General features: G+C 40.0%; 1 protein-coding gene across 1 annotated transcript in view; it reads right to left on the minus strand.

Moving 5' to 3' along the window:
• IL1RAPL2 (interleukin 1 receptor accessory protein like 2) overlaps positions 1–23,836 on the minus strand; it is a 464,513-nt gene that overhangs the window by 92,475 nt on the left and 348,202 nt on the right. The window contains exon 6 of the mRNA XM_042477717.1: positions 3,524–3,598. Coding sequence (XP_042333651.1) covers positions 3,524–3,598 — 75 coding nt within the window. The remainder of the gene's footprint in view (positions 1–3,523; positions 3,599–23,836) is intronic.

A 23,836-nucleotide genomic window follows, 5' to 3' on the forward strand; every position in this document is an offset into this window, starting at 1 on the left:
TAGATGCCGTAATCTTTGATAGCCAACGGTGGGGAAAATAGCATGATGCATTATCCTGACCTTTCTCAATACTGTGTATTTTGATTGGCTGCCCATTCGGCTCCTTCTTGCCCATTTAACAAAGCTGTAAACAAGGGAGAAAGCTGAATGGCACAGCCGAGCAAATTGCAGAATGCTGAAAAGGTCAAAATAGCAGAGCAGAATGTTACTATTCGGTAATTTACAGAGTACATGAGCCATTCACATTCCGATAACTCATTCTCATGACTAGTGAAAACAATGTAAAAGACATGGTTTGAAGACATTTCAAAAGTGTTGTTGTTGTTGTTATAATTATTCATTTAAATAAGAATGAGAAGGGCTTGCAAATTTTGCCCACTTTTAATATCTGTTCTTCCTTTTGGGCAAAAAGGCAGAATCTGGTCCAGCCACGTTTGAAATTTGTCTCAGCAAAGTAGAAAGCTGGCAAGTGCTCTAAAGCTAACTAAGAATAAGGAAGAAAATTATATTGTTTTGTATAACTGTAATTGTATTGTTTTGTGTTGTACAACTAGGAAGATTGTATTGTTTTGTGGAAACAAGCTGAGTAAATTGTTCAGATGGGGTCCTTCACATAAAATATGCTCCAATGTTAAGGGGGAGATGGTTTTTCCATCTCCACTCATTCTGGTGTCACCCAGTGACCTGAAGAAACTGGTTTTAAATGAATATATAAGGAAAGGAGCACCATTGTTCACAACAGTAATATCACAAAGCTGATCCAATAGCAGTTATGATGCTCATACAGTCACATTCAAGGGTTTATCTACACTGTAGAAATATTGCAGTTGGACATCACTTTAAATGCTGTGGTTCTATCCTACAGAATCTTAGGATTTGTAGTTTTGTGAGGCACCAGCATTCTTTGGCAGACCTTATAAAAGTGCAGGTCCCAGGATTCTATAGGATGGAGCTACAGCACTTAAAAGTGCTTTCAAACTGCATCATTAAAGGGTGCCCTTGTGGCAAAGTGGTTAAATGCCAATACTGCAGCCACAAGGTTGTGAGTTTGATCCCAAGCCTTTTTTAATGGCCAGAAGAAAGGTCTTCTTGGGAATGTCGAGGGGTCAAGAGACACACAAACAGCCTTGGGTTGCTGCATGCTCTTTGCCTAACCTGTCAAAAAGGTTGAGGCTGGCCTCAGTCAAGAGTGGGGGAATGTTGGGGGTCAGCTGGTCAAGGATACCACCCACTGGCATTTAGGCCTGTGTTAAAACTTTTTATATTGTTGTACCCACTGCACATACATCTACACTGTAGAATCAGAGATTTGTAGTTTTGCGAGGCACCGGCACTCTTTGCCAGAGACAGGTACAGACCTTGTAAAATGTTAAATCCCAGGATCCCATAGACTGGAGTTACAGAACTTAAAATGGTGTCAAACTGCATTATTTCTACAGTGTAGATGCACCCTTAGAACATAAGGATAAGGTAACATGGGGTCAAAATATCCACTGATATATTTTGTGTGTTCTGCAAAGCATGACAAAGTTATTTAGTTATTTGATTTATATGCCACCCTTCTCCCAGAGTGGCACCCAAGGTGGCTCACAGATCAAATTGGTTGAAAACTTAACAATAATAATAATAAAAAAACAACCATTAAAATTGTCTCATTAAACAGTACAAATTTACATTAAAATATTTTAACATATTTATTACTAAAGGGATACATGATATTTCTTTCTATCATCAGTGTTTTGGGTCAGAACTTATGAATATGAGATTGGTCAAATAACTGCTCAGATGTCTTCTTTTTAGGATTAAATTACTCTGTGCACCAGCATGGCAAAAAGAAATTAATATAATTGGGATGATGTTCTTTATTCTCTTTTTTGAGTTCTCATGGAATCTCATTATAAATTTCTAGCACTGGGAAGTGGAGGACAGAGAAAACAAGTGGATAGCCACTCCAGGCTTCGGCTTCTGTCTTAGTTTGATAGAATTGTTTTGATCTTGGTTGTCGCATAAAAGAATGGAAGAAAAGCCTTCTTAGGAAGAACAAAGCGAGCTTGGGGTATTATTTAAGCTTTGAGCCTGCAATTAGGTCACATAAGTAGCTGGATTTATTGAAGAACATAGTTCCACACAGACGCCACTTACGCACTGCTTTTCATTTCCATGGTAAATCATAAGCAGGAAACTAATAATGGCTATTCTTTACAGCTAAAACACACCCGTTTCTTGAAAATCTGAATTGGGTATGAAAAGATGAAAGCATGGGTAAAGATCCCGTGATGGATAAGATGCAAGGGAGCCCAGGAGATGCCTGGTACTGAGTGAGAGAATTGGTCACCCTAGCTCAGTACTGTGTGGAGGGAGGCGAGGCATGATGGTGGTGTGTCGGCACATTAGGGTATCTGGGCATGTAAATGTCCAGCCTCATCTAGCCCTAGTTTGCCAGAAGAACGGTGCAAATCACCCGTCTGCACTGCCCCATTGTATTTGCTTGAGAAGGTTCCTGTAGTCTTCCATGAATCTTGTTAATGTCCTGTTAAAGATGTCTATCTTAATGGTTGTCAACAAGAGCTGTGACAATGAATCCATCATTCATGTGTTTATTCTATGAAGAATTACTTCATTTTCTCTGCCGTGAATCCTTTGCCAAACAGTTTTATTGGTTGACCCACTTTCTAGTATTACAATGTTTCCATACCATGCATCACTTTATAAACCTCTATCATCGCTTCTGCTTCAGTATTATGGAGAATGCATCACTGTGCTTCAGTGGTGTAGTTTGTAGCCCTTGTAGTGCAGTTGTCCATTGTGACATTGCCAAGAGCCAAATATTAGAGGTAGCTCTGTCAACTTGTCTCAACAACCCAAGGAGTTTCATCTCTCCCTGCTTACAAAAGAAACCAATGCATCTTAACTGTCCATTCAAAACCAACCCACCTCAAAAGAGCATAAATTATAACAACATGTTGACACTAGGAAGCCTTCCCTTTCTATAGACATTGTAGTTGAGCTTCGAGGGAACAAAGAAAGGTGAGAGGTATGAAAAATGATCTTATTATCCCTATAGCTGAAAATGTCCCAATGCTTCATCCCTGAGAATACTGGTTCCATTACACCACTGACTTTTTCACCAGTGGTGGTTGGTAATGTTAATGTTAAAGCATGCAGAAAATGGTCTCAGCATTTGGGAGATTTCTTTTCAATTTTCAATTAAAACCAGGAGTAGATTCACTGTCTCAGTGACCTAGAAACTACCTTTCCTTTTACTAACATCATTGTCCCATGAGCAATGGGTGTTACTTGTACTGGATCCATCCATAATCTCCTACAATGAACCACAGCCCATGCATACTAAACAGACAATTCATACCATTCCTCGACGTTGCACAAACTCATTTTCTTAAGTTGCCATTGCAATAAATCCTACCACTATAAATGAGAAAGCAGCCAATTGATTTGCATCTAGTAACACCATGCTTGCTTCATTCAGTTTTTGCGAGTCTCTTCTTCCCAGGAAGCAACTTACCCAGCTGGACATCTATAAAAGTTGTCTGATTCTCCATAGGGTATAAAGGCTGAGGCGGTCTCTTGGTGACTAAAGCTAGAACAGAGAAATGAGACAAAAGAGGAATGGGGGGAAATTAGACAAGACAGTAGGATATTGTTTTTTTAAGTTAATCCAGATGCAGGTGCTAGAAAGCACGGAAGTGCATAGAGAGGTAAAAAATACTTATAAATCTTCTAGTCCTTGATAAGAAAATCAGTCTGACTGATTGACTGATAAGAGTACTCAACATTAGGACTGTCATGTGCCACGAGATGATTTGTGTGTGTGTATTTTTGTGACTTTGTGAAAGATTCATTTGTACAAAAATCTGCGTCTGTGAGCTGTGTGCCTTTAATTCATTTCAGACTTATGGTGAACCTGTCATGGAGTTTTCTTGGCAAGGTTTATTCAGAAGAGGTTAGCCATTGCTTTCACCTGAGGCTGAGAGCATGTGACTCACCCAAGGTCACCTAGTGGGTTCCATGGTCATGCTGGGAATTGAACCTTGGTTTCCACAGTCATAGTCCAACACTCAAACCACTACTACACAACAGCTCTCATATGCACACAAAAAACAAAGTCTGGCACTCTGTATTGCAGTTTCATATCCGTAACCTGAAGTTACAAGTAAATAGAAAATCTATATTTGGTTATACTGCACTTTCATGGTTGTGGCATTATTGTCATGACTCTAAATGTGCCCCAGATCCCAACTTAAATTTGAGGGAGCTGCTCCAATTATAGGGGTCTGTTCTACCCACCTTGTGTCCTGTCCTGGGAAAAAGGCAGTGTGTGTGTGTGTGTGTGTGTGTGTGTGTGTGTATGTGTGTGTGTGTGTGTATATATATATATATATATATATATATATATATATATGAATTCATGGTCAAAATGTAGCAGGATGACATTACCAGTGGGCTCCCACAAGTGAGCAAGGCTGTGACAGTTACTCAATGTAAAAGGGATCTCCATTACTCAGAGTGGCTGCTGGCTGTTAAAATAAGTTGGCAAGGAGGTTAGCCCCAATACTTAGTCACAACCAAGGCTGCATCTACAATGTAGAATTAATTCTGTTTGAAACTGCTTTAACAGCCCTGGCTCAATGCTAAGGACTTATGGGATTTGTAGTTTTGTGAGATATTTAGCCTTCTTTGTCAGATAGCCATGGTGCCACAGAAAACTACAAATCTCAGAATCCCATAGAATGCAGCCATGATAGTTAAAGTGGTGTCAAAACTGCATTAATTCTGCAGTGTGGCAGCAGCCTTAGTAATGTAGGCTCTCGGCCATTGTTTTGAGAGGAAAACAATATACATTGAGCAAAATAGATTTTTTTTTCTGTTCAAAAACATTGTTTTGTGCCAAAATGTACAAAATATAATCTTTTTTCAAAATGAAAAAATATCTGAAAAATGCAAAAAAAAAAATACCCATTGAAAAATGGGTAAAAAAAAAATGTATTGTCACCCACTGAGCAGAAAACTTCTGATTGTTTTCTTCTTCTTGCTTGCAAGGATGAAATAAGCTAAAATTTACATCTCTAGAATGCATTTCAATCCTAGTCAAAGCTGGCAGTGGAATTTGGGAAACTCAAGCATTTGACCCACCAGCCCAGATGTATGAACTCCCTAATATTCCTTCCCCAATGCCCTTCCCAGAAAATAACATTCTAATCTATATGCCTATTAAGATTGGCCTTTCGGTGCAGACTAGCAATTACCTTCTATGCCAGATCCAAATGATATACATTCAAAAGCAAAGTTCTGTTTACCCAGAGGCATCATGCAGGGATCTCTTAAGACTTATGGTGCTCACATGCACACTTTTAGTCGAGCTAAAATTGGAAATTCCATTTATAAGAATAGGGTGGCTCAAAAACACCTCATCCCAAACTCAAATGCAACAATTGACCCCAAGGAAACATCAGGGCCACCTCATGCAATTAGATTACTTTTTGGATAAGCCTCAGAGTAGAAAATTGCTGGCAGGGAAAGAAAACAATCAATTTCTTTTGCTAATGCACTCAGGGCCTCTGTGTGGCATTGCAAGAAGAAGGGAGCGCTGTCAATGCTACTTAATCATCGTGTTATCTCTATTGAGAATTTCCAAAAAAGCTGCAGGCTGGATCATTGCACAGTTCACAAAGTCTAATGCACTTCAATTGACACTGATGATGGGAAAACTTTAGAGACCAATCACTAAGGTCTAATTCATGCGCCTTAAAATTGGCCCTGATCACCCAGCAGGCTCAGTAAGTACAGACAAGGGATGCACATCAAAGCGAGCATATCACAGCTCCATCATGTGGGATGAACCAGGCGGACATCATCTTACATTTGCTTTTCCAACAAGGGCTTACACAGCATTACTTTTCATGAGTTTTTCCTATTGAAATTTTTGCCACAATTAAAAAAAAAGCCCTTGGTTACTGTTAAAACTGCAACACTCAGTAACTCGGGACATTCCTCCTCATATTGCTCATTGCCTTTTTATTGCTTTTTAGGTGAGGACTGGCAAGCCTTATGGCAGATAAGAAAATGACATGGAGCTTTTACTTTAAAAACTTGGAAAATTCCCTTCCACTTGCCTCTAAACATGTCCATTAAAAATAACTAGAAAGTGTTACTTATTACTCCAAAGAAAGTAGTATGCTTCCCATTTGAAAATCCCTTTTGAAATGTAAGCTTGTTACTGCTGCATTCCTACAAAATGAATTACCTTATTTGGCCTTTATGCGCTCAAGCTCTATGGTTTAAATAATCAACAATAAATTGCGGTGTACAGATAAACACATGGTAGATGTTGAAGGAATTGGGAACAACAGGAGGTCACTGAATTGTTAAAGGAGTGACGGACAAGTGCTTCCAAGGACATTCACTATGCATATATGTGTGTTTCTGTGTGTGTTTGTGTGTCTCTTTCATTTGACATTCATTTACATTTCCCTTCCTTTTTCCTTTTTCTTGTTTCTTCTCATGAAAACTTTGTCAATAAGTAATAAGCTACAGGGGAGTGGGGTCAAGAGCCACTGAGACAGAAGTACATAAAATGATGTATAACCTCATATCCATCTTTATATTTAAAACAGACTCTTCAGAGAAATCATGGGCTGTTTGGTCTTGGCTGACTGTAAAAATGATACATGTACTTATTTCTTTTCCTCTTATATCTGCAGCTAAAGGGAACCTCTGATAGGATTGTCCCCTGCCCCTTGTAATTTTTATATACTTCCCCCTCCTTTCTCTAGGGACACTTGGGGGGAAAATGCAATCCGCAAAATGGCAGAGAGATAAAATTGTTAAAGGAAGGCTGGAGATAAGAAGGATCACTGGGGCCACTGGCTTCTTAACACCACCAGAAAGGGGAATATTATATGCACTAGTTCTGGTGTGTGTGTGTGTGTGTGTGTGTGTGTGTGTGTGTGTGTGTGAGAGAGAGAGAGAGAGAGAGAGAGATTAAACAAACAAATGAATGAATGAAGCCACTATCCCTCATTCTGTGAGTATTCCTTGCTAAAGAAAACCCTCTAAAATTAATGGTGTTCCCATAAGTCAGCATTGTGGTACACATAACCGTACACACCATAGATTACGGATGTCAGAATGAGGGATAGTGGCTTCATTCATTCATTTGCCACAGGTCTCATTCACACACGTTTGCTCCTCTGAGCTTGAGGACTTGCATTGGAATGTGTAAATAGACTTTGTTAACCACTACCATGGTTGAAATGAATTCTTTTAATGAAGTTAGAGCTGTGATGGCTCATATGCAATATATGAAATAGGTATCAAACACTGGACACTGTGTAAACATGCTCTCAGTCTGCAATCTGTTCAAGAAAATTTAAATACTATTTGTTATTTGTTTGGTTAGTGTCATTATCTAGTTTGTCTGAATGTCAAACTGGACTTACATCTGGATGGAGTCAGGAATTTTTCCTTGGTGTTCTGTTCTTATTGAAAGAGAAACAATAAAGATCTCACCTAGCTGCTTCTTGAAAGGCATGTCCTTTAAGTGAATTATTTCAATATTTTGGGCTATGGGCTATTTTCTGGAGAGGTGGGCATGTCTTCTACTCTATATCAACAGTGGTAACATCATGAGTATTGCTCAGTATGAATTGTATAATGTATGATTTTTTCCCATATTAACTTGCTATTATTTTCATTTTACTTACAGCTTACTTAGTGTCTTACTTAGACACATAGATACTTGGAACCTAGAAGAAAAGTGAATACCTAGCCCAGTTTATCTGGCTGGAAAATTCAGAGACAGATGCTGGGATACCCAACTGCAGTCTTGGCTGTAGAAATGAATTAATGGTGGAAGTATGCCAATGAAATGTTCATCTTTTCTCAGTTGGCTAGATCATGGTATGACTGAGCCAGAAAGACAGATACAACTATTTAGAAGTGAAGATACATAGTCCTGGGGGTACACAGCACTTAGTTTAAGGAGATGGAAAACTCTTTTTGCGACCTATGGCTTGCATGCATTCACATTTTTCTCTTACAACACTTTTAGCTTTCATGAATGGTATAAAACACTTTCAGGGAACAAATGGTCAAGGAAGCAAACAGATACATGAAATATTTTAAAAAGCCCAAGACTTCAGTGAACACAGCATAAACTAAGTGGGCATCTTTCCCCTGAAGATTTATAAAGGATTTCTCAATTTGAAGGTAATAATAATAATAATAATAATAATAATAATGAAGGCTAAATACCATAAAAGTCAACTCGCCCATTAAAGAGGACCTTTTGCAATTAGGTGAGAATTATATTTCCGTTCATATTGTAAAAAAAAAAAACCCCAGACAAACAGAATTTACCAAAATACACAAAATTCCAATATGGGGAAAAGTGAAATGGGGTCACTTTAGCTGCTAGGAAAGGTAAAAATTTCATTTCAGTTCATTATTGATTGAGAGGGACCAAAATCAGAATGTAGTAAAAAGTGAAATATGCAATAGATGCTGGCTGCATCCTATGAAATCCTGGGATTTGCAGTTCAAGGAGAGGCATTTAGAACTCTCAGCCAAAGAGCTCTCATATCTCACTGAATTTCAAAAGAGCAGAACTCCCAAAGAACTATATCACACCAGGCTTGGAAAGTGCCTCAATAGTGTTTCCAGTAGGAAAGACAAACATACTGAGTTGGCACAGTCATTATCATACAGCTCTTTCCAAGGTGTTCTGTCTCAGCCTCTGCATTCCTTACACTGGTTACTATAGCCCCATCTCTCTGTCCTAACCCCTTCCCAGCATGCTATTTGAGCATTTGTGTGATCATGACAATCCATTCATAGAGTTGGAAGAGGCCACAAGGGCCATCCAGTCCAATCCCATTCTGTCATGCAGGAACTCTCAATCAAAGCATATCCAACAGATGGCCATCCAGCCTCTGTTTAAAGACCTCCAAAGAAGGAGACTCCATCACTCTTCAAGGAAGTGTAATTTAGACTGTGCATATGAACAAAGAAAGGTATAATTTAAATTTTGCTAGTTGTTTATGTCACAATTATTGTCATTACATTCAGTGATGTAGGAGAATTACGATTAATGAGTGACATTAGAACACAAAATTTTACTAAGGATTCTGTAGGACGTGGTATGGGAGGAGGTCAATGGAGGTGTGTGACACCATGAGCAACAGCATTGAGTGACACCAACCACAGTGGTGCCGCTGCTCAGCATCATGTGCTAAGGTACATATAACCAAAGATGCGGCTATCATGTTCTAATTCCACTTTTCATGTCATAAAGTCCTAAGGTATAGCCATGCCAGTTAAATTCAGATCACAGCACTATAATTTTATAGTGTTAATGTACTCCAGTTCATGTAAAATAGATAGTATGACGCCAATGAGAACTTGGCAGTTGCCCTGTGTGACCTTGTATGCACCCTATGCTCTATCTCTACCCCATATTTTAGTACTGTACTAGTACCTGTTCAGAAACAGGGATCCCCTTTCAGAAAAATAACTGTGAAAAATACAGTTCTCTACACAATGTGAGCAGGGGTGCTAACCCAGGGAAGCTGGAAACCCAATTTGGATTTTTGTTTGTTTGTTTGTTTGTTTGTTTGTTTGACAGATGGAGAAACAAACAAAGGATTGTTGGATTATGCAACTAGTCCATAAGGGTCTCAGGGAGCTCAGTAGAATCAGAAATATTTGCAGTGGGGCAGAATCAGAACATGGAAAAATTACCTTTTTGGATACTGCCAGTGAGCATGCTGGCTGGCTGCATTTCTGAGAGATGTGCTCCAAAAAAGTAACTTTAACAAGCTCTGGGTAGAATGCATAATAATCCAAAAAGTGCACAGGTTTTACATCCTTGGCAGAGAGCAGATTTCTTTCCAGAAGAGAGGAAGAAGAACAAAACTTAATTTCCACCATTCTGTTTATTGTGTTAATAACTGAGAACACACGGTATAATGAATTATAGATATCTGTAGGTACTGCTGGTAGACTTGTCATTTTGCTACTGAAAATCAAGCTGGGCCATAGAGAAAGAATCTGGGATGAAAGATGGATAAATTATGAGGCTAAACAGCAAAAGCAAAGGAGTGGGGAAGGAGGGGGAGAGAGGCAGGAGGGGGTAAAGACATGTTTCATTGCTTTCCATGTTCCAAAGAAACGCCAGCTTCCTTCCTTTAGCCAAAAATCCTGGCACCATCTCCCCATTAATCAACAGAAGGCATCTCTTACTAATAATTAAAAAGCCTGGCATCCATTTTGACAGCAGATCTTGTACGTTTGAATAGCGTCCACTGGGGCAAAATCATGACATGCCAAAACTTTTCAGAGAATTTAATTCCTCCCTGAAGTCAAGCCTATCTTCCCATCTAGCTCAGAAATACGTATCAAGCATTTCATATCATTCTCATGCTCCCAAGACCCTTGAGCCTGACAAAGGAACAGATCTAACCAGACACAGAACAGGGAAGGCCACAACTTAATACATGACACTCACAAATGAAACATCACCTTTGTCTTTGACAACACAAGTGGAATCTGCAAGAAAAAGGTTCCAATGTACATTGATCCCTAACTGGAGTCTTCCAGTTCCAGATTGTAAACTGCTGTACTTGAATCCTAAACCAGAAATGGCTCAGAGAGACTAAAGCTGGATCTGCACTGCAGAAATAAAGCAATTTGACAACACTTTAACTGCCATGGCTCAATGCTACGGAATTCTGGGATTTGTACTTTTATTAGATATTTTGCTTTGTCTGTCACAGAGCTCTGCTGCCACAACAAACTACAAATTCCAGGATTCCACAGCATTGAGCCATGACAGTTAAAGTGGTGTCAAAGTGCATTAATTCTGCAGTGCATATGCAGTTCAATACTCTCTATCTCTCCCATCTTTTAGTTCATCTATTCCATTTTCTGCTGTTTGAAAATAAATCACAGTATGCAAATAAATTACATTTTCTATTTTCATTTCTCAGTGGACGTTCAAATTATTATGAAAAGCACAGCTCCAGGTAGAAAGAGAGGATGATCGCATGCCGGACGGGTAAACTCAATTAGGAAGGTCATGGGTATTAATTTAGAGGACTTAAGCAGAACAATGGAGGACAGCGGATCATGGAGATGTCCATCCACAGGGTTGCCATGAATCAGTATCAAAGCAAAGGCAGTTAACAGCAACAACAAGCCACTCTGAGATCCTTTGTGGCTGAAGAGTAGGATAGAAATACTGTATTCTAAATAAAATTAAAAAAATAAGTAAGTAAGTAAGTAAGTAAACCAAGTGTATGGCCAAGGACACAGATTTGGGTTTGGTTTTTTTTTTACAGTTCTAGAAAATTTCTGTGAACCACCTGAACTGAATTTGTTGAGTTGTTGTAGTCCATGGGCCAGCTGAGGATCTTTGACATAATTGTTAAAGTATCAAACTTAGAACGTGAGACAATTACGTTTTTTCAGCAATAGCTCCCAGAACCTTTCAGTCAGCCTAGCCTAGCCATTGCCTGCCTTCATATCTGCCTCTCAACCATGAAGCTGATCATGGGCCTGTCATGATCTCTCTGCCAGATCTGCTTCACAGGGTTGTTGTGAGGATAAAATGGAAAGGGCAGGGAAAGCAATTCTTTTAAAATCAGAATCCACTTAAAAAAAAAAACTTGAGATATGTCAACATTAATACGGATACAGGTAAGAGTGACTCTAAGCAGTTCATTCAGGGGAAGAAAGGCAGCATTGTTGCACTATTTTGAGTGAATTGGTAGCAATTTGGCATTCAGGAGATTGAGCTGCCTTTCCTTTACTAACACAGCAATACCAGCCTGACAAAATGATTACGGCGGCATCCGTCATTTGATATAGCAGAAATAAAGTCGCTCCAACACAGGGCTGTCAGAGGATAAATGTCTCCAGCTTTGAAAATAAACACCTCACACTGATTTTCCATAAAATGTCTCAGCATTCAGCTGGGAGCAAGGGAGACATAATTATCCTATGACAAAGTTCTGTTCTATCTGAAATTATTTATTCAAGTAGGAAATCCATCACTCGTCAGCAACAACTGGAAAGCATAATGACTTTCGGCATTAGATTCCCTGTTCCGGCACATCTTGCTAACTTTGCATTGAACTTTTGGTCTCTTCTCCTTGTCTTGGGGAGCAGCTGTCTGAAACCATCTTTCTAAATAACTAAGCAAATAAATAAATGCCATTGCTGTAGTGTAGATCCTATAGACTGGCAGCAATTATTCCCAGTTCTGTTGGGGGTGGGACTGCGTCAGAAATGAGTCAGATATAAGAACTTGTTCTGTGTATTAATGCAGTGGTGTTATTAGCATACACATTACTTTCACGTAGGTATATTTGTATACGTCTTTATCTACTTAAAGCATACAGAAATTGGCCAGAATCCTGTTAGAGACTTACAACTTCATAAGAGGACCTATGTCTGAGAGAATTACAATTGAGCAGTACCCTAATGTCTGTATAAAGTAGAGGGATGCTGTTACATTACTACATTGCGAAGCCAGCAGAAGGACTATTGTTCAATGGGACCAAAGCGCAAAGGGACTAATGTACAACAGGATGGGATCATGGGGTCCAAAGCACATTGCATCACTCCTGGTGTGCACCTGGCACTGCCCTGTTATGCATCTTTGCAATTCAGTAAAAGGGTTTCTTAGCGATTCTGCTACAAGGCTAGATGTATGTAAAATAACATAGCAGGTCGCACAGGATTTCAGCAATTTTTTAAAAATTGCAATCCCCTGAATCTCCTAGTCAGCAAGATTAGTGGCCAAAGTCTTTTTGGTACAAAAAAGTAGAGTTTGTGCACAAAACAACAAGAAAAAAGAACACATTTTTCAATAAACAATATAGGTTGTTTTTTTTTGCACAATGCACTCCTTGGTGTGTGAAAATGTAGTTTTCAATTTTTTTAACAAATAATTTTTTCTGTTCCTACCCAGCTGAAAACTTTGAAATTCTTCAGCCTTACATTTTGGCCTCATTCCCACTACCTTTTAAATCGGATCATGAATTGGTCTGAACTGGTTCGAACGACCCTGGTTCCCACTTAATCTGAATTGCTGAAGCAATTCTGAGAGGGGGGGGGGGCAATGCGCTAGACCCATTTAACCTGCGTCTTTTTGATGCTGATTTTTTCTGCTTCCTTTTCAATAAATCGATTTTGCACAAGTGTGAACCCCATGAGGATCGGAATCGATTCAAATTTCACCGTCGCCTGGCTGGAACCAATTCATTTTGAACTGATTCATTTGTTAATGGGAACCACAAGTGGATTATTTTGTAGGGAAAAATGCAATCGGGACAAATATAGTGGGAACCACACTCCACTGTCAAATTGATCAATCGATTTGGATTGCACACTGATTTATCTGTAAGTGGGAATGGGGCCACTGAGAACAAAATAAGTGAAGTTTTAAATCCCTATGTGGACTTTTTATTTGGGGAATAAATGAAGAAGTCCTGAGCCAATGGCCAGTTCCAGTACACAGTCACATAGATAAACTACAACCTGAGCTGAGTGACAACTGGTCCTTGGTATCAGGCCCATAGAAGACTTCTATTTATTTCAATGGACATGTGCTATGAAGCATCATCTTATACACATCTACTTGGAATGAGGTCCTGATTCTATTAAGTGGGGCCTACTCCCTGCAAAATATGTTAAAGAGTATGTCCTCCACCTACGAAGTCCATAGATTTTTAAAATGCTTAAACTCTGCATTGCACTGTTTAAGGTCTATTTTGACTGTGCCTATTTTTTTCACTTTAAAAATACAAAAAAGTTTCCATGTTATCACTGTAAAAATGGTTCATTGATGTTGGAATTAAAATTGTGCTTTACTTAATGAACTAAAAAGATTTTTACACTGCAGCAATGCCATTTCATCTAGACTCTAAATACTTTGGTTTGCACTTTGAGTTGAGCAAAGTGGGTTTGAAGTTATCCTTCATTTCAAGGAGATCTGCAAAGTGCATTTTATGAGGTTTTAAAATTTTTTTTATCTTTCAACTTTCTTAATTCTCTCCCCTTCTTCCTTTTCATCTTACAAAAAAGTAACACAGTGGTGACGGATGAAGCAAGGGTCTATCATCCATCCTGAAGGGACAGCGAGAGCCTTTGCATGCAAATGAAAGCTATCATTCTTGTCAACTTGACAGCTACTGCACCAAAAATATGCAACTTGAACTCAATTAATATTCCATTACCAAATGGATCACTCACTCACAGACGTTTCTTATGATGATCAACATTATGAGTAGTTTTTATTTCATAGGATCAAAGGAACACATTTTTAATTTAGTTCTGTAAAAGATTTCATACTGCTACTTATATAAAATTCATAGCGGTATACAAGTTCAAAAGTGTATGTCTGATAAAAAATAGAACAAAAACAATAAACAGCAGAACGCTAAGAACAAGAAGAATGACTTTTTAAAAAGAGCAAATACAATATATGTCTTTGATTTTTTTTAATGAAATTTTATTCACTTCCACAGGGTCAGCAGATATGAGCATATATGCTCCACTCTCAGAAAACATGCTGCATTGGAACTACTATTGACAAGGTCCTGCTTCTTCTGAAACCTTGTTCATTCTCCCCATTTGATAGAATTGGCCACAGTCTTATCAGAAGGTCTCAAATGCTTGTAGGCAGATAAGTCAGACATTATTACACAGCTAAACCATTATTTCTCATAAACATGCATCACCAAACTTCATAAAAACATTATATGATATTGTGACAATAACTGTGCAAAAGTGACTGTAGCATAAGCTTCTGTAGACTTGGTCTATTTCCTTAGATGCGAACGGCTATCTCTCTGAATAGTATATAATTGAATTATGGATTCTATGCTCCTCAGTATTGCCAAAATACAACAAAATCCAAAATATGAGACTATGATCCTATTCTATGTTTGTTAGGCCAACTAAAAGGTACAAAATATATTATGCTAGGAGTTAAAGCACATTGGCATCTTCATCAGGTAAAAACAGTAAAAATCATGTAGGGGAATAAAGATGGTATCAGCATTACTGGTCTCCCTCTTGCTCCAGATATTCACTTAGGTGTTATTTTAAATGATCTTGACTCAGGATCAATTCAGATGGAGGCCACACTCCTATTAGCCTTAAGGGGTTGAAAACACAGGCATTAAAAGTAAAGCAATACAATTTTCTTCTAGATTAGCATCCCCACAGAAACTCCCTTTGAGAGCTGGCCATCTGTCGAGGCCAAAAGCCACTTTGTAGGCAGAATACAGTGAAACTCTTAAGAAGCTTCTGCATTGTCAGATCTTGAGATGAATTTAGGCGTTGCAATCATTAAAGTCCATTTCACATTGCTTTACCTGACACGGGAGATAAAAGCCTCACAAAGTCCTAGTCAATTAGGTCAGGATTCTCATTCTCAGGTGCTAAATATATAGGCTGACCATATTTACTTGAGACAAAAATGGGACACTGGGATGGTAAAAACGGAACAGGATTATGTAATATTCCATATTCATGACAAAGTAAGATGATAACAAAAGTTTCATTGCATGAATGCATTGAGCTAGCAATTATTCTTCAGGGACAGAACTGATACAAAAATCTATATAGATGTAGAGGGGGACTGCAATTCACCACAATGGCACCATGAATATTTCTCTAATGGAGTACTCTTATGCAGCAAATTTTGGTGTTTCAACTCCTTATCATAAAACTTGTCATACTCCAAGACGCTTTGTTTTTTTACAACCACAATTTCAAACAGAGATCTTCAAATCATTTTTGCAACATAACAGGACATTTGTCTTGAAAACGTGACAAAACTTTTATATTAAAACGATGGGACGGTCTGGAAATATTTTTAAAAATGGTATGTTTAAAATTGCACATATGTTCAGCCTATAAATAATAGTATTTTCAGGCCCCATTCCCACTCGCTCATTTGCTCTGGATAGAAGTGGGCAGATCCGGTTGCCCCCATACCAAATCTGCTCAGAAAGAAGTTCGTACTACCCTTTACCTCGATTGTTGCAATTTCCCCCTCTGAAGTTCACATTTGTGGTACTGCTTTAAAATGGAGCCTCCTCTGTTGTCAATCAAATTCACTTCCGCTTTCGTCAAAGGTGACATATCCTACAGCCATTGGCCAACCGAATGGGTGCTTCCCCCCTCCTTTTTTTTTTTAAAAAAACTGGCAACAGTGTGCGCATATTCTGTCAACTTGTCAAATTTTAAAACCTCCAGGTGTGTGTGTGTGTGTTGTGTGCATTTGGGTCACTACAGATTATGGCAACCCTAAAATGACCCCATCCTGGGGTTTTCTTGGCAAGATTGGTTCCGAGGAGATTTGCCATTGCCTTTCCCCCTGAAGCTGAGAGTGTGACTCCCCAAAGTCATGGGTTTCCACAGCCTTCCCTCTGAATGCCAGCCTCTAGCTTCTACTTCGCTTCCAGCCCAGCATTTCCACCTCTTTGGAACCTCTTCTCTTCCCTTCCCTTCAAGCCCAATGCCACCTCCGAAGCCCCTGCCACCCCCCATGCCATCCTCTTTCTTTCACAATAATAATAATACCTCACCTCAGAATGCCACCTCTGCATCCTCTTTCTTTGCTTTCCCTCCGATTGCCACCCCAGAATGCCTTACATACACATATACATATGTAGCAAAAGCATTCACACATTGTATCATTTGCCAAAAAGGAAACACAAGCATTCACATATTCTGTCACACACACAATTTTTTTTTAAAAAAACATGCCACTTGCAAAGTGCGGTGCCATGCCGGCAGCAAGCAAAAGAAAGGGAAATGTAGCGCAAGCAGACACATTCTATCAATATGTATCAACTTGTAGAACAAGCATTCGCATAATCTGTCAAAAATAAAATTACCAAAATAAATGCCGCTTGCAAAGCGACTGGTGTGAGAGGGGAGGAATGTTTTGCCTCCTGCCCTCCCTCTGACCTAAATCCCTCCCCTGAACTTGACCCGATCATGACTGGGGCCAAGTTCACATTTGCCGGCAGCAGGGAAGAAACGGGTTTTCCTAAAAGACACGGGAAATAATCCACTTTTGGAAAAAACGCTCCAAGGGGGATTTGCCCTGGATCGAGTGTGAAAGACCCTAATTCTGATGTGTTTAAACCAGTGCCAATGGGAACTTCCGATTTTTAATCCGAATGGATTAATCTGAATGGCCCCTCAGATCTTAATAAAGGTATCATCATGATGTGTATTCCAGATTTTGTTGTATTTTGTTGCATGGCCATCTTAGCTCTACCTCTCCAATTTTTTAGGACTGCCAAGCAGTAGAGATAGATGTTAGTTTTGCAGAAAGATGCTGGCCCTCCTGGCTTTGGAAAAGAGATGAACGAGAGAAAGAAGAAAGCACAGATGAAGCACAGGAAATTTCAGAATTAACCTAGGTGTGTTGGACATGAGGACAGCTGAACTAGGCTGGATCTGGAGCAACCCAGCTGTCAACATATCTACACACCTACCACATCTTCTCCACTGACCCGTGCCCCTTGGTGCCACCACCACTGTGGCCTAACAAGCCAAGCAACTCCATTTGCGAGCCTGGGCATTGCTATCACTTTTTCTGAGGTCAGAACAGGAGGGGATAGAGTGATCCCCTTGTTGATCAGATGGCAGGGCCCCCGTTCTGACCTCAGGAGAAATGACGGCAATGGTCAGGCTCTCACAGGCAGCTGCTTGGCACCACTGAGAGGGACAGGTCAGTTGAGAAGATGTGGTGCTGCCCAGAAGCACATCTCGCCTGCATTGTGTCAACTCAGGGCAGATCCAGAGCATAATAATCTGGATTAAAGAGCCCAGTGTAGATGCACCTCCTGTTTCCCTCTTCATGAAATCACAACTAAAGATATATGTCAGGAGGACAGGTCTACTGGGTTAACCATCAGCAACCACTCCTGATTCCATTTTTTAATTCCAGTTCAAAAACATAGTGGACAATTTGTGCAGAGGTTCTGCTCCTTTTCTCATGGTTTACTCATCCAGAGAGGACTAGTAAAAAAGCAGCATCATTTAAAGGGAAGAATTGGCTGGGAGCTTCCACACACTGGCAGTCTATGTATATCATGGATAGACACTAGTAGTTTCCCAACAGCACTGATATGAATGGCAATTGCATTTATCCATGTTCCCAGTTTTGTGATTTCCAAAAAGTACATTTAGATAGATGCAAATACTGTTCTAGCGGCAAAGCTGATATTACCCATGCTCTCTGCATGCCAGGTGTGTTTTGCTGGTGCAGAAAAACAAAGTTGAGTCTTGGGCAACTGATAAGTTATATCGCCTCCATGGTGCATTTGGATTCAAGCACTCCTCAGGTCAGCCAACACAGCAAGAATCGCACTCTCCAAATCCCAAACAAAGTTAGATTAAACACTCCCATAGGCACTTTAACAGATTTCTCATCAAGGCTTAATCTTCAGAGTAATTCGTTGTACCTGTCAAACCAGATGAAGTTATTTTGGTAGGAAAATAAAACCACCTCCAGCAAACCAAGAAAATACTTCCCTTTTCTACAGAATGGCATCTAAATAAACAAATACTTTTGTGTTGGCACATTAACTCACTGTTCTGTATGGTCTATGACATATAAATAAGAGATGAAATTGAAATGATCTTTTCTTTCTTTCTTTCTTTCTTTCTTTCTTTGACTAGATGTTCTGTTTTGTTTTTTTTTGTACCAGACAAAACTGGCCAGTTCCAACAAAATGCCTTGGAGGAAGGACAATCTGGTGGTGCATAAAAAATGATAAACTAGTAAATGATGATGCCCATGTATGCAAGGTACTACACTCAGGCAGAAAAAATGAAATACATAGATATAGGATGGGGGACACCTGGTTTGACAACAGTACATGTGAGAGAGATCTAGGAATCTCAGTAGACCATAGGCTGAACATGAGTCAACAGTGTGATGCAGCAGCTAAGAAAGCCAATTGATGCTAGACTGCATCAATAGGAGTATAATGTATAAATCATGAGAGTTAATAGTGCCACTCTATTCTTCTTCGGTCACCCAGAATATTCTATCTAGTTCTGAGCATTATAATTCAAGAGGGATATTGACAACCTGGAGCATGTCCAGAGGAGGGTGACCAAAATGGTGAAAGGTCTGGAAATCATGCCCTATGAGGAGCAATTTAGGGAGCTGGGTATGTTTAGCCTGATGAAGAGAACTGTCTCTATGTTGATTTTGGGGGGAAATGCTGAAATTTCATTCACATTAGTTGCTTAAGTACAAGGCCAGCATCACCATGGTCTTCTCAGGGCATCAGATATTGGGGGGTAACAGAAATCTGTGTGCCCCAGGAGCAGGTTTGCACCTACTAGTCTACCCTGCCACCTTCAGGTGCATAGAGGATACTGTTCCACTGTTAGTACCAAAGAACAATTCAACTGCTGGCCCAGTCAGTGTTTGTGCATGGAAGGGGATTGTGGTGCCCAGGCAGCAACATGTCTTGGATGGACCCTGACTAGTCCTGTCATTCTTTATGGAATACTTCCATCCAAAGGCTGGGGTTAAATCACTGAGTAAAAACAAATTCAATATCGAATGCCCATATATTCTGGCTTTCAAAACAGCAGGAAATACTAATACAGAGCAAAAGAGTACGGCCTACGGCCAAGAGTGCACAGCTTCAGTGTGGGCCAGCCTTGAGACACTGTTGGGTTAACAAGAAAACTAACTAAGCTGCAGTTTCAGACCTCATAACATGTGTGTGTGCATGTGCCTTCAACTCATCTGTTGACTTATGACAACCCCATGAATTTCCTAGGGTTTTCTTAAGCAAGTAATACTCAGAGGTGGTTTTGCGAGCTCCTTCCTCTGAAAGATAGTCTACAGTACCTGAGATTTATTGGCAGTCTCCCATCCAAGTACTAACCAAGGCTGACCCTGTTTAGCTTCCAAGATCAGACAGGCTCTAGTGCCTTTAGAGTTTTGTATTTCTGTGCATATGCCTTCCAGTCACCTGTTGACTTACAGTGACCCCACGAATTTCATAGGTTTTTCTTAGGCAAGGACTGTTCAGATGTGGTTTTGCCAGTTCCTCCTTCTGAAATACAGTATCGTTTTTGTTAACTGCCCTCGAGTTGGCCCTGACTCCTGGCGACCCTGTGGATGAGACTTCTCCAAGACTCCTTATTCTTCATTGTTCTACTTACAGTAGGCCCTGTAAATTCATCCCTGTGATCTCCCTAATAGAGTCTACCCATTTAGTTTGTGGTCTTCCCCTCTTTCTACTACCCTCTACTTTTCCCAGCATTATTGCCAGGCCTTCTCATGATGTGGTCAAAGTACGACAACCTCAATTTGATCATCTTGGCTTCCAGGGAGAGTTCAGGCTTGATTTGTTCAAGGACCTATTGAGTGACCTCTAAATAGAAAAGAAATACCCCCTCCCCCCAAAATAATGCTGCTGGGCCTCTTGAACTGATCACAGCTCATGAGCTCAAAATGTCTTAATCTGGCTCTGTCCAGGGTTAAGGATTGGGCTTTATTCTGCCTTTTAAGGGCAAGGATGTTACAAACTGGTTGCTATATTTGTTTGTAATATGTTAGAGGGAAAACTGGTTGGATGACATGGCTTGGTATATACCAGTGATGGTGAGCCTTTTAGAGGCCGAGTGCCCAAACTGCAACCCAAAACCCACTTATTTACTGCAAAGTGCTGTGTCCCTCTGGCTTTCTAGTAACAAACTCTGGCAAACTTTGTGCTGGGGTGATGGCACATGTGCCCACAGAGAGGGCTCTGAGTGCCACCTCTGGCACACGTGCCATAGGTTTGCCATTACTGGTATATATGTTTCACCTTGAGGCTGGGCTGGAGGACTACTAGAAACTGCACAGTACAATTCCAGGAGTGTCTGCTCCAGGCCTCTCCATCCCTCCTTCCAATGTCAGCCTTATTTTAATCAAAGAGCATCGAGTTTCTGCTTTCTGTTGAAACAAAGCACTTCTCAAGCTTTGTTGGTTTCTTCAAGGCAGACCCTGTGATGTCTGAACTAGCTTCCCTCTAATCTGCATTTCAAGAGGCACCAGGCAACTTTGCTCTCCTAAACAAGATACAGACTTTCCCCTCTAGTTGAAATTCAGGTATTTTTTAAATAAAAACATAACAAGACAGGCAATGGGGGGGGGGGATTGATTTTGTCCAATCCATCAAAGGAGGCTTAAGAAAAACCCACTTGTTACATTCTAATGTAAGAAATTCAATTGTCAGTCAAAAGCCAAGTTGTGTCTCCTGATGTGACTGGAATGTGGACTTCTGAAGGCATAGTAAAGCTGCATGTGTTGTGTCCTTTCAAGTTGTTTCTGATTTATAGTGAGCCTAAAGTGACCCTATCATGGGGTTTCCTTGGCAAGATCTGTTCAGAGGAGGTTTGCCATTGCCTTCCCTCAAGGTCATCTAGGGATTTCATAGCCAAGCAGAGAATTGATCTCTGGTCTCCAGAATCATAGTCCAACACTCAAACCACTATGCTCTGTTAAGCCACAAACTGATCATTTTATTGACTGATTGGAGATATAAAGCTGCCAATATTGGAACACTGTGCAATTGATTTTCTTAAAAAGCAAATAAAAAAACGGGTGCATCTCAGTGCCATAGCTCCATCCTATGGAACCCCTGTACTTTTATATGGTCTTTAGCCTTCTCTGCCAAAGTGTGCTGGTGCCTCACACAACTACAGACCATCGTAAATTGATTTTTCCCTTTTCTTGCCCTTGATATGTGTATTTTATTGATTCCTGTTCCCATTCCTTGTAGCAATGTTTTTAACCCTATATTGTAACTGTTTTATCCTGTATTGTAATGTTTTTAACTTTTGTAAGCCGCCTTGATCATCTCATGGAAAGGCGGGGTAAAAATAAAAATTATTATTATTATTATTACAAATCCCAGGATTCTGTAGGATGGAGTCTTGATAGTTAATGTGATGTTGAACCGCATTCTACAGTAGAGATACATGCTAGGCCCTCTCTATCCCGTCTGAGGATGCAAGCCACTTTGTAAGAAGCCAGACAATCAGCCCCGTATTTCCAGTATTTACTGCAGAAAGAGGTCCTTCCCATCTCTTGCTATCTGACCTTTTTTAGACAGAGATGGTAGAGATTGAAATTGGGACTTTAGAGTGGCACTACCATTAGGCAGAGGCAATCGGCTATCTCAGATGGCAGTTGCAGAGGGGACGCAGCAACAACTGTCCCTGGTCCTCTGCATCAAAACTGTATCTACCCTTTTTTCTTAGGGATCTGAATCATTTTGTCCAGTAGTTTCATTCTAGCAGTCAATGGGGCTGAGCTCTCTAAAAGTGGAAGGAATTAAGAGTACCATATCCTCCAAATTCTCCTTTGTCAGGGACAGTCCAAATCAATCCTCTGCCATCCCATGTTTTCAGCTACTTTTAAAATACAGTGGGCCCTTGGTATCTGTTAGAGGTTGGTACCCAGACCCGACATGGATACTCAAGTCCCATTAAATACAGTGGTATAGCAAAATGATGTCCCTTATATAAAATGGCAAAATCAAGGTACTCTATTTTCAAGCTGTGGGTGCTTGAATCTGTGGATAAAAATTCCGTGGGCACAGAGGGCCAACTATATCCCAGTCTTTCTCTCCTTTTCCCACTATCCCCTTTTGTCTTCAATTTACTGCAGCTGATGCAAACTAAGTTCAAAGTGCAAAAGTAGTTTGCACTCAACTCAGCAGGAGAGAGGAAAAGAGGGGCAGACATTTGCCCTTCCCAGTAGATTCAGGCAAAATCAAACTGTTACAACTTGTGTATGTTTCCTCATTGCTAACTTTTCCTATCCTAACCGCACTCTGATGCTGCTTGGCCACACATGTTCCAGTTTTCATTTGCAAAATATTGGAGAGTATGTTATCGTACTGTTTCAGCAAAGTGGGGATCTGAGAAGAGTACAGTCTCAGCGCTTTTGGGTGTTGTTTTCACATCTCATTACCAACGCACCATAAAGGGAACTGAACTATCATGCCATACTGCTCAGCGCCACCAGCGTTTCCCTTTTTGACGGGACTGTCATGTTGCTGACAGAGTTGAGACTAAAGGATTCATAGACTTTTCCAGTGGGTTGGGGGCACTTCATCGTGTTATTTAGGCTCTAATTGGCATAGTCTCTGTGCTGATGGCATGCTAACATCTTTGGTGGTTTTTACCCTCAAATTAAAAAAAATGAGACATTTTTGTTTGCAGGAGAGAAGTGAGGAAGAAGATTTTAACTTTTTTTTTAAAAAAAAAAGCAATGTGTTGCTAGCGACAATTGTTGATACTATTATTATTATTATTATTATTATTGACTCAAAAAAACAACTCAACAGCAATTCCATATAAAAGCAGCATCGCCTCCAGCACTGTGTGCCTATGAATGATGAATAACATTACTCCTAGTGACATCTCTTTGTCAGACTTGCTTGGGCTAAAGATAGACAGAATCCATTTGTATAAATTGCGGCTTTGCTCCTGAAGGATTACAAAAATATATGGTGCTAGGCTTAAGTCTCAAACCATTAATATAGTTAAAATATGCCATCTCTCTCTCTCTCTCTTTTGTTCCTGGTGAGTACCTCCCGAGCCATCATCAATCAAAACTAATTCACTAAATATACAATTTAAACGGCAATAGAAAGAGAAATACGGCACACTATATCACCTGTCATTGCATCAAATGTCTCTATTTGTCAGCGGCAGCAGCTACCCAAGATTTTCAAGGTTTGTGATATGCGTGATTCGTAACTGAATTCCT

This window comes from Sceloporus undulatus, chromosome 7 (genome assembly GCF_019175285.1).
Source record: "Sceloporus undulatus isolate JIND9_A2432 ecotype Alabama chromosome 7, SceUnd_v1.1, whole genome shotgun sequence".
Classification (NCBI taxonomy): Eukaryota; Metazoa; Chordata; class Lepidosauria; order Squamata; family Phrynosomatidae; genus Sceloporus; species Sceloporus undulatus.